Below are 15,637 nucleotides of genomic sequence, written 5' to 3'. Positions count from 1 at the left end.
ATATAGTCTACTAGCCGAGACTCTTCTTTATGTGTACAGATGTGGCGTAATGACTCGATATAGTCTACTAGCCGAGACTCTTCTTTATGTGTACAGATGTGACGTAATGACTCGATATAGTCTACTAGCCGAGACTCTTCTTTATGTGTACAGATGTGACGTAATGACTCGATATAGTCTACTAGCCGAGACTCTTCTTTATGTGTACAGATGTGACGTAATGACTCGATATAGTCTACTAGCCGAGACTCTTCTTTATGTATACAGATGTGACGTAATGACTCGATATAGTCTACTAGCCGAGACTCTTCTTTATGTGTACAGATGTGGCGTAATGACTCAATATAGTCTACTAGCCGAGACTCTTCTTTATGTGTACAGATGTGACGTAATGACTCAATATAGTCTACTAGCCGAGACTCTTCTTTATGTGTACAGATGTGACGTAATGACTCGATATAGTCTACTAGCCGAGACTCTTCTTTATGTGTACAGATGTGACGTAATGACTCAATATAGTCTACTAGCCGAGACTCTTCTTTATGTATACAGATGTGGCGTAATGACTCAATATAGTCTACTAGCCGAGACTCTTCTTTATGTGTACAGATGTGACGTAATGACTCAATATAGTCTACTAGCCGAGACTCTTCTTTATGTGTACAGATGTGACGTAATGACTCAATATAGTCTACTAGCCGAGACTCTTCTTTATGTGTACAGATGTGGCGTAATGACTCAATATAGTCTACTAGCCGAGACTCTTCTTTATGTGTACAGATGTGACGTAATGACTCAATATAGTCTACTAGCCGAGACTCTTCTTTATGTGTACAGATGTGACGTAATGACTCAATATAGTCTACTAGCCGAGACTCTTCTTTATGTGTACAGATGTGACGTAATGACTCAATATAGTCTACTAGCCGAGACTCTTCTTTATGTGTACAGATGTGACGTAATGACTCGATATAGTCTACTAGCCGAGACTCTTCTTTATGTGTACAGATGTGGCGTAATGACTCAATATAGTCTACTAGCCGAGACTCTTCTTTATGTGTACAGATGTGACGTAATGACTCAATATAGTCTACTAGCCGAGACTCTTCTTTATGTGTACAGATGTGGCGTAATGACTCGATATAGTCTACTAGCCGAGACTCTTCTTTATGTGTACAGATGTGACGTAATGACTCGATATAGTCTACTAGCCGAGACTCTTCTTTATGTGTACAGATGTGGCGTAATGACTCAATATAGTCTACTAGCCGAGACTCTTCTTTATGTGTACAGATGTGACGTAATGACTCAATATAGTCTACTAGCCGAGACTCTTCTTTATGTGTACAGATGTGACGTAATGACTCAATATAGTCTACTAGCCGAGACTCTTCTTTATGTGTACAGATGTGACGTAATGACTCAATATAGTCTACTAGCCGAGACTCTTCTTTATGTGTACAGATGTGACGTAATGACTCAATATAGTCTACTAGCCGAGACTCTTCTTTATGTGTACAGATGTGACGTAATGACTCGATATAGTCTACTAGCCGAGACTCTTCTTTATGTGTACAGATGTGACGTAATGACTCAATATAGTCTACTAGCCGAGACTCTTCTTTATGTGTACAGATGTGACGTAATGACTCAATATAGTCTACTAGCCGAGACTCTTCTTTATGTGTACAGATGTGACGTAATGACTCAATATAGTCTACTAGCCGAGACTCTTCTTTATGTGTACAGATGTGACGTAATGACTCAATATAGTCTACTAGCCGAGACTCTTCTTTATGTATACAGATGTGACGTAATGACTCGATATAGTCTACTAGCCGAGACTCTTCTTTATGTGTACAGATGTGACGTAATGACTCAATATAGTCTACTAGCCGAGACTCTTCTTTATGTGTACAGATGTGACGTAATGACTCAATATAGTCTACTAGCCGAGACTCTTCTTTATGTGTACAGATGTGACGTAATGACTCAATATAGTCTACTAGCCGAGACTCTTCTTTATGTGTACAGATGTGACGTAATGACTCAATATAGTCTACTAGCCGAGACTCTTCTTTATGTGTACAGATGTGACGTAATGACTCGATATAGTCTACTAGCCGAGACTCTTCTTTATGTGTACAGATGTGACGTAATGACTCAATATAGTCTACTAGCCGAGACTCTTCTTTATGTGTACAGATGTGACGTAATGACTCAATATAGTCTACTAGCCGAGACTCTTCTTTATGTGTACAGATGTGACGTAATGACTCAATATAGTCTACTAGCCGAGACTCTTCTTTATGTGTACAGATGTGGCGTAATGACTCAATATAGTCTACTAGCCGAGACTCTTCTTTATGTGTACAGATGTGACGTAATGACTCAATATAGTCTACTAGCCGAGACTCTTCTTTATGTGTACAGATGTGGCGTAATGACTCGATATAGCCTACTAGCCGAGACTCTTCTTTATGTGTACAGATGTGACGTAATGACTCAATATAGTCTACTAGCCGAGACTCTTCTTTATGTGTACAGATGTGGCGTAATGACTCGATATAGCCTACTAGCCGAGACTCTTCTTTATGTGTACAGATGTGACGTAATGACTCAATATAGTCTACTAGCCGAGACTCTTCTTTATGTATACAGATGTGACGTAATGACTCAATATAGTCTACTAGCCGAGACTCTTCTTTATGTGTACAGATGTGGCGTAATGACTCGATATAGCCTACTAGCCGAGACTCTTCTTTATGTGTACAGATGTGACGTAATGACTCAATATAGTCTACTAGCCGAGACTCTTCTTTATGTGTACAGATGTGACGTAATGACTCAATATAGTCTACTAGCCGAGACTCTTCTTTATGTGTACAGATGTGGCGTAATGACTCAATATGGTCTACTAGCCGAGACTCTTCTTTATGTGTACAGATGTGGCGTAATGACTCAATATAGTCTACTAGCCGAGACTCTTCTTTATGTGTACAGATGTGGCGTAATGACTCAATATAGTCTACTAGCCGAGACTCTTCTTTATGTGTACAGATGTGACGTAATGACTCAATATAGCCTACTAGCCGAGACTCTTCTTTATGTGTACAGATGTGACGTAATGACTCAATATAGTCTACTAGCCGAGACTCTTCTTTATGTGTACAGATGTGGCGTAATGACTCAATATGGTCTACTAGCCGAGACTCTTCTTTATGTGTACAGATGTGGCGTAATGACTCAATATAGTCTACTAGCCGAGACTCTTCTTTATGTGTACAGATGTGGCGTAATGACTCAATATAGTCTACTAGCCGAGACTCTTCTTTATGTGTACAGATGTGACGTAATGACTCAATATAGCCTACTAGCCGAGACTCTTCTTTATGTGTACAGATGTGGCGTAATGACTCAATATAGTCTACTAGCCGAGACTCTTCTTTATGTGTACAGATGTGACGTAATGACTCGATATAGTCTACTAGCCGAGACTCTTCTTTATGTGTACAGATGTGGCGTAATGACTCAATATAGTCTACTAGCCGAGACTCTTCTTTATGTGTACAGATGTGGCGTAATGACTCGATATAGCCTACTAGCCGAGACTCTTCTTTATGTGTACAGATGTGACGTAATGACTCAATATAGTCTACTAGCCGAGACTCTTCTTTATGTGTACAGATGTGACGTAATGACTCGATATAGCCTACTAGCCGAGACTCTTCTTTATGTGTACAGATGTGACGTAATGACTCAATATAGCCTACTAGCCGAGACTCTTCTTTATGTGTACAGATGTGGCGTAATGACTCAATATAGTCTACTAGCCGAGACTCTTCTTTATGTGTACAGATGTGACGTAATGACTCGATATAGTCTACTAGCCGAGACTCTTCTTTATGTGTACAGATGTGGCGTAATGACTCAATATAGTCTACTAGCCGAGACTCTTCTTTATGTGTACAGATGTGGCGTAATGACTCGATATAGCCTACTAGCCGAGACTCTTCTTTATGTGTACAGATGTGACGTAATGACTCAATATAGTCTACTAGCCGAGACTCTTCTTTATGTATACAGATGTGACGTAATGACTCAATATAGTCTACTAGCCGAGACTCTTCTTTATGTGTACAGATGTGGCGTAATGACTCAATATAGTCTACTAGCCGAGACTCTTCTTTATGTGTACAGATGTGGCGTAATGACTCAATATAGTCTACTAGCCGAGACTCTTCTTTATGTGTACAGATGTGGCGTAATGACTCAATATGGTCTACTAGCCGAGACTCTTCTTTATGTGTACAGATGTGGCGTAATGACTCAATATAGTCTACTAGCCGAGACTCTTCTTTATGTGTACAGATGTGGCGTAATGACTCAATATAGTCTACTAGCCGAGACTCTTCTTTATGTGTACAGATGTGACGTAATGACTCAATATAGCCTACTAGCCGAGACTCTTCTTTATGTGTACAGATGTGACGTAATGACTCAATATAGTCTACTAGCCGAGACTCTTCTTTATGTGTACAGATGTGGCGTAATGACTCAATATGGTCTACTAGCCGAGACTCTTCTTTATGTGTACAGATGTGGCGTAATGACTCAATATAGTCTACTAGCCGAGACTCTTCTTTATGTGTACAGATGTGGCGTAATGACTCAATATAGTCTACTAGCCGAGACTCTTCTTTATGTGTACAGATGTGACGTAATGACTCAATATAGCCTACTAGCCGAGACTCTTCTTTATGTGTACAGATGTGACGTAATGACTCAATATAGTCTACTAGCCGAGACTCTTCTTTATGTGTACAGATGTGACGTAATGACTCATTATACCATGGTCTGGGTGAATACTCGATTCTGATTGGCTGCTGGGTGTCCGTTAAAAAGTGATAGAGGACACCTAGTAAAGTAGTTCTGGTGAAACTGCCTGTTTACCATTCGAAATGAATAAATAAATGCGCTGCCCACAACGGCTGTGTGAGTAACCATAGCAACAGGCAGTCACATGCTCTAGCTCTATCATCTAACGTTAGATATTATAGCCTAATACAACAATGAGCGACTTCGAGCTATTTCTTTTAACATTTATGGAGAATATGGCAACTTTGACGACTGGTATGCTGCTGAAGAAAGAAAAAATGTAAATAAAACGGATGAAATTACACCGCTGCTGCGCTGCTCCATTGAACTCTATTGGTAACGACGTAACTTGCGACCATAGTTGGATAACGATGCTTTCGGGAAACGCACCCCTGAATGAGACCCTGCGGGAGTTTTACGCAGCTGTCCAGACAACCAAGGCAGGAGAAGGCTGAACGTTACAGCGTTTCAAGCCTAAGGAGCCTGAGGCAAATGACCCTCTCTCTTTGATCTGATTAATTTATTGCCCTCTATAACGTTAAGCGCAAATCGCTGGAGCTCAGAGCTAATTGTTTTTTTTATTGTTGTTTGATTAATTGTTTTATGTGTAATAAAAAAAAAAACTATTCCTACCTTTGTGTTTCATGAAAAAAAAAAATGCATTTGTGAACCTGAAGGGATACGAGCTAAGCGGACTATAGGCTAAATATCTCCGGTTGCTAAATAAACAGTAGGCAAGGCAAGTTATTATTTGTAAAAACTAGATTTAGCCTAATTAAAATATAAACTAATGTTTAAAAATGTTTTATTTGGCAAGTGACCATGGTATAAGCGGGTTAATGCCCTCCGAGGTGTCCATTGTCAGGTTTTAATGGACTTCGGCGGAGGCAACCGTCCTCCGCTGCGCGTCGGCCGGTTTACGCCTCGCCGTCGTCCATTAAAACCTGACAATGGACACCTCGTCGGGCATTAACCCTTACATATAGCCTACTAGCCGAGACTCTTCTTTATGTGTACAGATGTGACGTAATGACTCAATATAGTCTACTAGCCGAGACTCTTCTTTATGTGTACAGATGTGACGTAATGACTCAATATAGTATACTAGCCGAGACTCTTCTTTATGTGTACAGATGTGACGTAATGATGCAAAGATATGCTTGAATTTCCCTTGAATCTCCCTCGGAAATACACCAGTACCACTGGAGTTAAAAACATATTACAAGCTTTGAATCGAGGTACGGCAAGCAGATAGTTTTAAACACTGGCTGGTAATTTGCTCAAAATATAATTTTGGATAATTTTTAACCCAAATAGCTACCAACTGCAGCTTTAATGTTTTCCTGGTCCTCCACAAAGGGTTCGTCACATCTTATATATATATATTGGGGTTTTTTGGGGCAGACAACACCATTCTCTCTAAACAGACTTTTAATGCGAACCTGTGATAAATGCTGATGGCGTTCACATACACATTAAGAATTGATTCTAGAGTTATGTGTGTTTGAATATATGTGCACAGGTTTGTAATTCCCTACAAACCATGCCTAAACAAACTACTTGTCCTGCCTATAAATAGTGATACAGATTTTTAATTTATTCTATCACTTCGGTGTTGGTACGTGAACCATAATTTCCACAACGCTTTATCTGTAGAGTGGGAAGGGATCCTCTATAGGGAGAGGCTAGTCGGCACTTCAGCACTGTGTTGTCATCGGGTCCAGACGTCAGATCTGGATACGGCCTGGATCCGGCAGGCTGCGGGAAAACCTCGGGATAAACAAAAACACTCAAATTAGAGTAGATGCCATTCTTCTTATAATGTAACGAGTACATCAGGATTTAAGGGAAGTGTTCCCCAGTTCCGACTGACCTAATCTATGCAGCCTAACACTGAATTATAGAAGTCTATAGTGTATTATGTGTATGCTAGGGCAAAGAGATGTGTTTTTAGCTTTGAACTGAGAGAGGGGAATTATGTTTCTTGTCCGAGAATTTAGGAGTCAAAACTTCTGGAAAAATGTCTGAACCTTGCATAAGTACTAACTTGAGACTTGGCTTCATTATGAGTTTGAATATTAATCACTCATTGAGAGAAAAAAATTAGACTGTCTAAAATGGTATAAATCTTTTATGGTATTGTTGATGTACAGTGAAAAGTATTGGGACACGTGTCAGATGTTTTGATGTGTGTGTTTGTAGACTGTCGTCTGGAGGTGCGTTTGTTCTATCATGGTAAACTGGTGAAGAAGCTCGTGACTGCATCTCCAGACGGCTGCTTCATCCTGCAAGGCTGTGCTCCGGTGGGGAACGAGCGCATCTACGGGCCTTGTGAAGCCGAGAAGGTATTCTTTCCCCCTCCGGACATCATCTGCCTGCCCCCGGGCATCACTGAAGCCATGAGCCGTCTCCTGCCCCACCTGGAGAAAGGGGTCCTGGTGTGGGTGGCTCAGGAAGGCGTGTTCATCAAACGGTTCTGCCAGGGTCGTGTCTACTGGGACGGCCCGCTGGCACAGCACCGACAGAAACCAAACAAACTGGAGCGAGAGCGAACCTGTAAACTCCTAGACGTGACCATCTTCATACAAGGTGAAGAAGAGGAAGGGCTTAGCCTGGGCAACCAGTCCTTCTTATGGACTTTCTTCAACATGTCCTCACACTGATCCCTGTTTTCTTGGCAGAGCTCCAGAACCACCAGCAGGGCAGCGGTCCCGAGCCTCGGCACACAGTGGACCTGTGCTTCGGAGAGGAGTTCCCTGACCCCAGCCAACCAAAGACGGAGAAGCTCATCACTGCACAAGTGAGTGTTGACTGATATTAGTCCTGAAGAGGCGAGTGGTGTGTTTTAGGACTCAGCGGTTACAGGTCTTTCAGAAACACCTGTACTGAAGGATTGATCCACTGGAACTCTAGTCAAGGCTTGTGTTGATCCCAGCCGTTTCAGGAGCTCTCCACGCTGCTTCGCTAAAGATAGGAACCTAGTCGATTTTTGATAGACGCAGCGTCCAAAAGGCACTTTATGTGAAATATAGATACAAAATAATTAAAGATGTATTTTAAAAGACTAAAACAATCAAATATTGTATCCTTTTCATTAATAACTGGATTTTGTCTGTAGGACATAGCAATAAAAACATAATTAAACCAGACAAAACAACCATTTAGTGAACCTAACCATGGTAGAACCCCATAGATCAAGAAAAACAAGTCTAGGGGCGTCTCTTCTGAAGCGATCCTGGTGTAAAGTTGGAGGATGGGACAAAACCTCACAGCCGTAATGCGCCACAGACGTGTGCAGTGTCAATAAGGGAAAAACTGTTACTGCATGTACTTGCACTGTGGTTTGACCAAGGGGGAACTGAATCCTCCCTGGGCGCCGGCATTGGCTAGCAAGCCTTCACCTGCTGTTAGCACTCCCAATTTGGCGTCACTTTGACAGCAAATAGCTTTACATCAGAGGTGTTTAAAGATTCCATTTGTCCATTATTTATTTCTAATGAAACACGACAATGTATAAAAGGCTCTATTACCTTGTATCTTACGTTGTGGCCCCGTAGAAGCCGTTTTTGTAAAAATGGGCTAACTATTGCGTGATCACTCCCCAGTAGAGAGATTACCGCATATACAGGAGAAGCTCGCAGGCAATCGGGGGGACGTGGAGGCATAAAGTCAGGGGAGAAGCCCATAGAGAGTCATAGAGTTGCTTCTGCTGCTCATGGACAGTACTCACGCTCTCTGGCTCTCGAATTATTCAGATTCCACTTGGCACCTCTACTAGAAGACGTGACGATGGCGGAGGATTCGTCTATCTTGTAGAAAGCGCTCAGCTCCGCCGCTTCCTATACACAGAGTCTGTGCAATCGCTAATTTGAAAGTGGAAGTAAAACACGAGCTCCATGATGCACACAAATTAGGCTGCATACAATAGTCTGTCTCCCAATATCAAACCTGTCCCTGGACTGTGTAGTTGTGGCTCTGGTCTCTGTTTGCACTTGAATACTAATCATGCTTGCACTTATTCTTTGCACTTACTAAGACCACTTCTTAGTAAGACCACTTCTCACAAAAAGTAACTGAGTTAGTAACTGGGTTACATTATTACTCAAGTAACTAATTACCTGGAAAAGTAACTATTGTGTTCCTTTAAAAAAAAATTACATACTGTATGTGAAATAACTTGGATAGCCCCAATATTAACATCGTACACGAATCTACACTAGTTTAATGTTGCTGTTGGACAATGTGAGAGAAACCTATTAACTTAAATATTAAAATAGTATCATTACAATAGTGGAACAACAAAACACAACAGATGGTTTACAACTTTTAATATTTATTGCACATCACAAATGGCCAACAAATAAGTTAAAAAATAGTAATAAAAACCATACATACACATAAACTCTTTCTAGTGCATAAAAAATTAAATATAAAACTCACCTTTACAACTGGTAGACATACTGTATAGTCTACTTGAAGTATTTTCTTCCTCATAAAAGTAAACAAGTAAGACCTCTCGGGGTCTGAGCCGGTCGGCCATGATGGTAGGAGACGCTATCGGTTACCAGGGGCAACGCCTTTAGAACACATAGACGAGACTAAACATTCCAGAGCTCTTAAATTTTCTTGCATTTATCATTTTGGCAGGACAGAGACGGATCTAAGAATACGAGGGAAAAAAAGGAAGAAAGTAAAGCAATGCTCAAAGATAAGGCGAAAGAAAAGGGACCTTACAGGAACAAACTCACACAAAGTGCAAAACAGCTGTATTTGGAGAAGCAGCGTCAATATATTTATTCTTTTGCACTAATAACAGTATTATTATTTTATTATTATTACTTATGTTGTCCAAATAGCCTATATATTTCAGTTCTCAATAAATATTGTTAAGCCATATCAAGTTGTTTCAAACATTTATTTCAATGAAATAAAAAAGTAATGAACAAGGCACTCAAACAATACTTTTGCATATGTTCGTTAAGGCACAGCAAACTGTGAAAAGCGTATATACTAAAGGCATCAGCAAACCCAGCAATCCGGCGTCTCCTCGTCAGGTCAGACTCTCCCTGCTCTGTCCATTTCGGTAACCCCAAAAACTGTATTCCATTGTTCCTATGTTTTCCATATGTATCGTGTGAGTTACTGGAGGAGTTTTTAACGCAGCAGTGACTTCCAGGCATGGTAAAACAGTGCGGTATTGCGAGAAACTCCTCTACTACCGAGCTAAAAACACACGTAGTCAATACTGTTTTGCCGTGGGAATCCTACCAACATGGCGGAAAGGGGAGGGGCTCTTTACAATGACGTCAACTCCTCATTCTCAATAGGCTTCTTGAGGGAATGTCATTAAAGAAAAGTCATTAAAGACATCGTTAAAATAGTCCAAGTGACTAAAGTGGCTCAATCTTAAGTTTATCAAACGACGAGAACACTTTTTGTGCGCAAAAACAACAAAAATAACGACTTTATTTCAACTATTCGTTTATTTCTCCCTCTGCGCGATTCAGGTTACTAGTTTAATAAAGCTCAATCAGTAGTTGTGGAGCTCATAATTAAAGCACTGTCAGGTCTGAAGAGAACCCAGTCAGATGAGTTTGTGGAAAAACCTTTTACAGTGCGTGTATATTGTTGTCTATCAATGCATTTGATAATTCTCATAAAGTAGAACTGAAATGACATTCATTACAAGATGATCAGCCAAAACATTTCAAATTGCACCAGCGGGCTATTTTTTCAGTCATGAATTTTGTCATTAAGGATTTCTATACATGTCTCGTCACACGCCTAACAAACACGTGGCAGTAATCAGAACATGATGAGTCCAGGCAGATGCTTATGGGAATTTAGTTCCTGAAGTGGTAAAGAGGACAGAAGAGTGCCCTCTGCTGGAGATCATGAGTTCTGCAGACATTTTGTTATGTGAAATATTCAGCGCATTACTGAACTCAGCAGAACACTTGACCAATTAAGGGTAAATACTTAATGCCAAAAATTGTGTCATTATTTTCTCACCATCATATAATTTTATACCCTTAAGATTGGTGCTTTTTCAAGGTTTTTGTCCCTCCACTGAAATGGTACGTAACCAAAACTTTGAAGATCTAAAAGGTCATAACGGTTTTGTAAAATGAATCAAGCGGTTTAATCCAAGGGTTGTAAAAAAAGTGATTATGTGAAAATGTTATCTCATCTCGGCAACTCGTGCATTAAAATATTCTTCAGGCGCCCAGTGGAAAATACCACATGAGGGGTCTTAGCACATGAACACATGAACGCAGCATTATACCCTCAGTTTCCTCTGTTCATTGATCCGTGTCGTCTTTGTATTATGAGGTTGTGTTATACTTTATTCCTGGTAATCTTTTGCATGTTTCCTTTGTGAGTTAATTATTAATGACTGCTTCTATTTTTTCTCCATCGTTTTGAGATCATTACAGCCTCCAGCTGTGACAGTGATACGATCACACTGATTTAATTAAGGCTTTTATTCACATATGAGCACAATATATTTACTGTAGTAAACAAGAAAGCTAGAACAAACCATTGTTTTTCCTGCATCATGTGACACGTTTGAGCTTCTGCTCTATGATACATATACATATGAAGAGTTCAGATGCAAAAACCTCTAAATGCCATTTGAAATTTTCTTCTTTAATGATGATTTTGTATCAAACTTGTATATTTAAGTTCAGTAATTTCACTTAAATAACAATTAATGGGTAATGATCATTGCCATTTAAGTGAAATCACTGAACTTAAATATACAAGCTTGATAAAAATCATCATTCTAGAAGAAAATTTCAAATGGCACATAGAGGCTTTTGCATCTGAACTCTTCATATATTAAAATTAGTCAACTAAGTATTCAAATAAGAATGAGCAAATGAATAGCTTATGGATTATTATCATAAGTATCACATGTCCAGAAATTGTGTTGAAATGCTGTGAATTTCTTTATTCGAACATGTTTTGCCTCAAACTGTAAAAATGAAGTTTCCATTAAATAAGATACTACTAAATAATGAAAAACATAATATGCATTTTTATATGCAAATAACATTTAGAAACTGTTTTTGAAAATAATTATCAATAAAATAAATACTGTTACAAATAACAAGAAATGGAATATAAAAAAGTGGTAACTTAATATTTTTAACTATATAATATTTAATCAGTAACTTCTCATTAATAAGTGAATGCACAAAAGTTTTCATCAATATTCGTGAGAATAAATTTTTATATTAGTATATTAAATATATATTAGGGCTGTGCAAAAATTAATTGCGATTAATCGCATCCAAAATAAAAGTCTGTGTTTACATAATATATTTGTGTGTGCTGTATATAATTATTTTGTATATATAAATTACACACACATGCATGTATATATTTAAGAAAATGTGTTATTCATATATGAAATATTTATATTTATATAATATGGATTATGTATTTATTAATATATACAGAATTTAAGCGCAAATAATTCTTAAATATATACATGCATGCATAGGTATTTATATATACAAAATAATTATAATTAATCGCAATTAACTTTTGCACAGCCCTAATATATATATGAACACATACTTCTGTATATGAGGATTACCAGTATGAACTCCATTGACTTCAATGGATTTAATTCAGTTGAAAATTTAAACTTATAACTCACAACTGCACAAAAATGAATGAAACAGACATATTCTTTTTTAACTCCAAAACAACATCAATATTACAATACAAAATACATGTTTTGTATTATAATAATTTAAGGAAAATATATGATATCCGGTCTCGCGATGTAACGAATTGCTTTATGGCAAACTTTTACTTTCATATGAACAAAATGATGATGATAATAAACAGCTTGAATCTTCGTTTCATGCTGCAGTGGGGGGGACATGCCCGCATAGGAAGTTATGCCCGTGGGTAGGACATCATCCCCAGGCTTTATGAACCCGCTCTCCATGCTTTCACCGACGACGCTAACGTGACGTATGGATCTCTATCACTCTGTGTCGCCAGGACCCGCCCTCCTCTGCTTCTGATAGGCTTGTAACGTGTTAGAGCTGCGATCCTCTCATATGATTGGTAGGTGGAATCAATTGACTCGAAAATATTAAACCGGTCTTCAAACAGAAGAATTCTTTACATCCATGTGTGGATGTAAAGAAGGAAATGTTTGCTTTCTTGCTTGCCGTCCATGTTTGAGCTATACACCTGTGCAGGGCCGTGCACAGACATTTTGAGGGACAGAAAAGGGGCACTAAGGGGGTGGTTGTTTGTTAACACAAATTATTCAGTTATTACAACATATACAATAAAAGAGAAGACAACACACACTCAAATACATTTTAGAGTTTATTGTAGATGTTTTGATAGAACATTATAATTACACACTGGCTGCTGATAAAACATTTTGGTATTTACCATTCTCTTTACAGCAAAACCTTTCTATTTGGTACCATGTCCTGAAAAATATCTTAATAATCTCTTCTTTTATGATTGGGATGTCTTTTTCAATGGCCAGAAGCAGAAGATCAGAGAGTCGTTCTTGTCCACACACATTACGAAGTGTAGTTTTCACTTCGAGAACGAGCGTTCAACAGTGGCTGGTGAGACAGGTAGTGTTGCAGAGATTATCAGCAGCTTAAAAAGTGTTGGAAACACAACATGAGCATCAAACTCCTTCAATGTTTCCAAAATTGCATGGGCACTTGAATGAAGAGTGGAAAACTCTAAGCTCAGTCAGCAGCTGTTCTTCGTCCTCTTGAATTCTGTGAAACTCACAGAGAGTATGGGCAGCATTGAGTGCTTCAGCATCTGCAGTGTCTTTCCACTTTGATGGCTCAATCAATCAATGCAGTGACATCACAGTTCTGTCAGTGTTCCCCTTCCCTTGAAATCGCCTGTGGAGTTCCTGAATCAGGGAATCAGTACATCCTCTAAAGTCTGTGGCTGATGTGGAGCAGTACTTACATTTTATTGGTACTTTTCGCCGCCTTGCTTGTCCTGGAATCTCTTCAGGCACATTGATCCCTCTTGTCTCTGCTTGAATGGTAGCATTGTGAAATATTTCTTTGAATTTCTCTTTAGTCCTCAGTGTGTTCATGAGTGTGTTTGAGTGCTCAAATGAATAAGCGCGACGATTCAGGCAGCAAATCTGCTTTCTTCGTCCCCCTGTCTCTGTCCTGCGCTGTGCTCACTCAGTGTGTGTGTGTGTGTGTGTGTGTGAGGGGGAGTGGCCAGCGGATAGAGCGGCAAAAGCCAATGTGTGCTTCTTTTAGCGATATGTTTAGCGATATCTTTTGCATTTCTAATCCAAACAACGTCAAACTCGGCACTGCACTTACCCGTGCCCGTAGAAAGACACTTGTCAAGTTTGAGATCCAATGGTTCGAGAGATATGCGATTAACAGACAGACAGACATTCCTGTAATTAATAGATAGATGGACAAAATAAGCTCACATAACTTACATTTGAACACGACCGGAGCCAAAAGAAAATCAGCTTTCATTTCTGCTCTGACAAGACCAGCCAAACGTTTAATGTATTATTTGCAGATATATCCATTATCTCCAAAGTCATCTCAATAGGAACATATTCAGAGGCTCATGGGTACTGTAGTATTTGGTGCCATTAGACAGAGAATCAACAGAAATTTTCCCCCCCTAAAATTAAACTGAAATATTTATAATAAAAGTTATAATATATTTATAATAAAAATAATAAAAGTGACTGTCAAACATATAGGCAACGGTTTCCACCGCTTAATTTACATAACTGCATTACGCAATTTTGTCATAGATATGATTTTCAACAGCCTCGCAGTGACTGAACAAATTCTTAAGTCATTATTATTAGAACTTAAGAAATTATTGAAGTCATTATTATGAATTTATTAAGTCATTATTAAGTCATATTGAAATCGTTATTATGAAGTCATTGTTAATCATAATTATGGCATTGTTTCTTTTACTTATGAGATACAAAGTCATAATTATGAGATATGTTCTCATTATTCTGAAAACATTTTTCTCCAAGGGGCAGAGCTGTGGTCAGGACCAAAACATAATTTTAAGCAATTTAACTTATTCACACATACGTGTATTACTTATTCATTTACCTATTCATAATTTTATCATCTATTTTGTAAGTATAACATATCAACTTAATATAAAATGTCCTGACAATCCTCTAAAATCTAGATTGTTTTTCTTCCAATGGAAAGCCCTTTTCTGCAAGTTCTGTGACTGCCAGTAGAGGGTGCTGTGGAGTAGTCATGTCTCTCTCGCTCTCTCTCTCTCTCTGTAGGTGATTCCTCTGTTTGCCGTAGAGTGTCTCCGCAGGCATAATGCACCTAATAATGTGGAGATGAAGCGATCACCCCCACACACGAAAACCAATGATTAGACCCAGCACACACTTCAACATCCCTCTGTTGGATTTCTGCAAATAACAATAACATTTATATTTCTTACTGCAGTAGAATGAAATGTTTTCATGCTTTATATCTTTATTCTAATCTTTATTCTTACTAATAATCATGATACTGGTGCAAATAGACTATGATTTATCTTCTTGTAAAAATTTTTGTGTGGAAAATGTAATGAAAATAAATAGTTTGGTCAATCTTCTGTATCATTTGGTTATTTCAGAAGGAAAAGTTTTAAAGGTCAAAGTGCACAACAAATGAAGTTTTGTCTCCTAAAAGAAAGGATCGCCGTAACGAGTCGTCAGTTTCACTTCCTGATTGAACAT

The 15,637-nt window shown here is 38.7% G+C and overlaps 1 protein-coding gene across 3 annotated transcripts in view; it reads left to right on the top strand.

Annotated features, from left to right (window-relative positions):
- Positions 1–15,637, top strand: part of irf10 (interferon regulatory factor 10) — a 32,726-nt gene that overhangs the window by 2,812 nt on the left and 14,277 nt on the right. For 2 of the 3 annotated variants that reach the window (XM_039682252.2, XM_089124735.1), the window contains exons 7-9: positions 7,081–7,467; positions 7,560–7,678; positions 15,191–15,515. In XM_039682252.2, the coding sequence (XP_039538186.2) occupies positions 7,081–7,467; positions 7,560–7,678; positions 15,191–15,289 (605 nt within the window). In that variant the 3' untranslated portion in view covers positions 15,290–15,515. Of the gene's footprint in view, positions 1–7,080; positions 7,468–7,559; positions 7,683–10,445; positions 10,462–15,190; positions 15,516–15,637 lie in introns of those variants that run through there. The other variant, XM_089124736.1, reaches the window with a different exon arrangement.

The sequence above is a fragment of the Pimephales promelas genome, chromosome 20, assembly GCF_988280905.1.
Source record: "Pimephales promelas chromosome 20, fPimPro1.hap1.1, whole genome shotgun sequence".
Classification (NCBI taxonomy): Eukaryota; Metazoa; Chordata; class Actinopteri; order Cypriniformes; family Leuciscidae; genus Pimephales; species Pimephales promelas.
The sequence above is the reverse complement of the archived record's forward strand: the minus strand, read 5'-3'. Positions and strand labels throughout refer to the sequence as shown.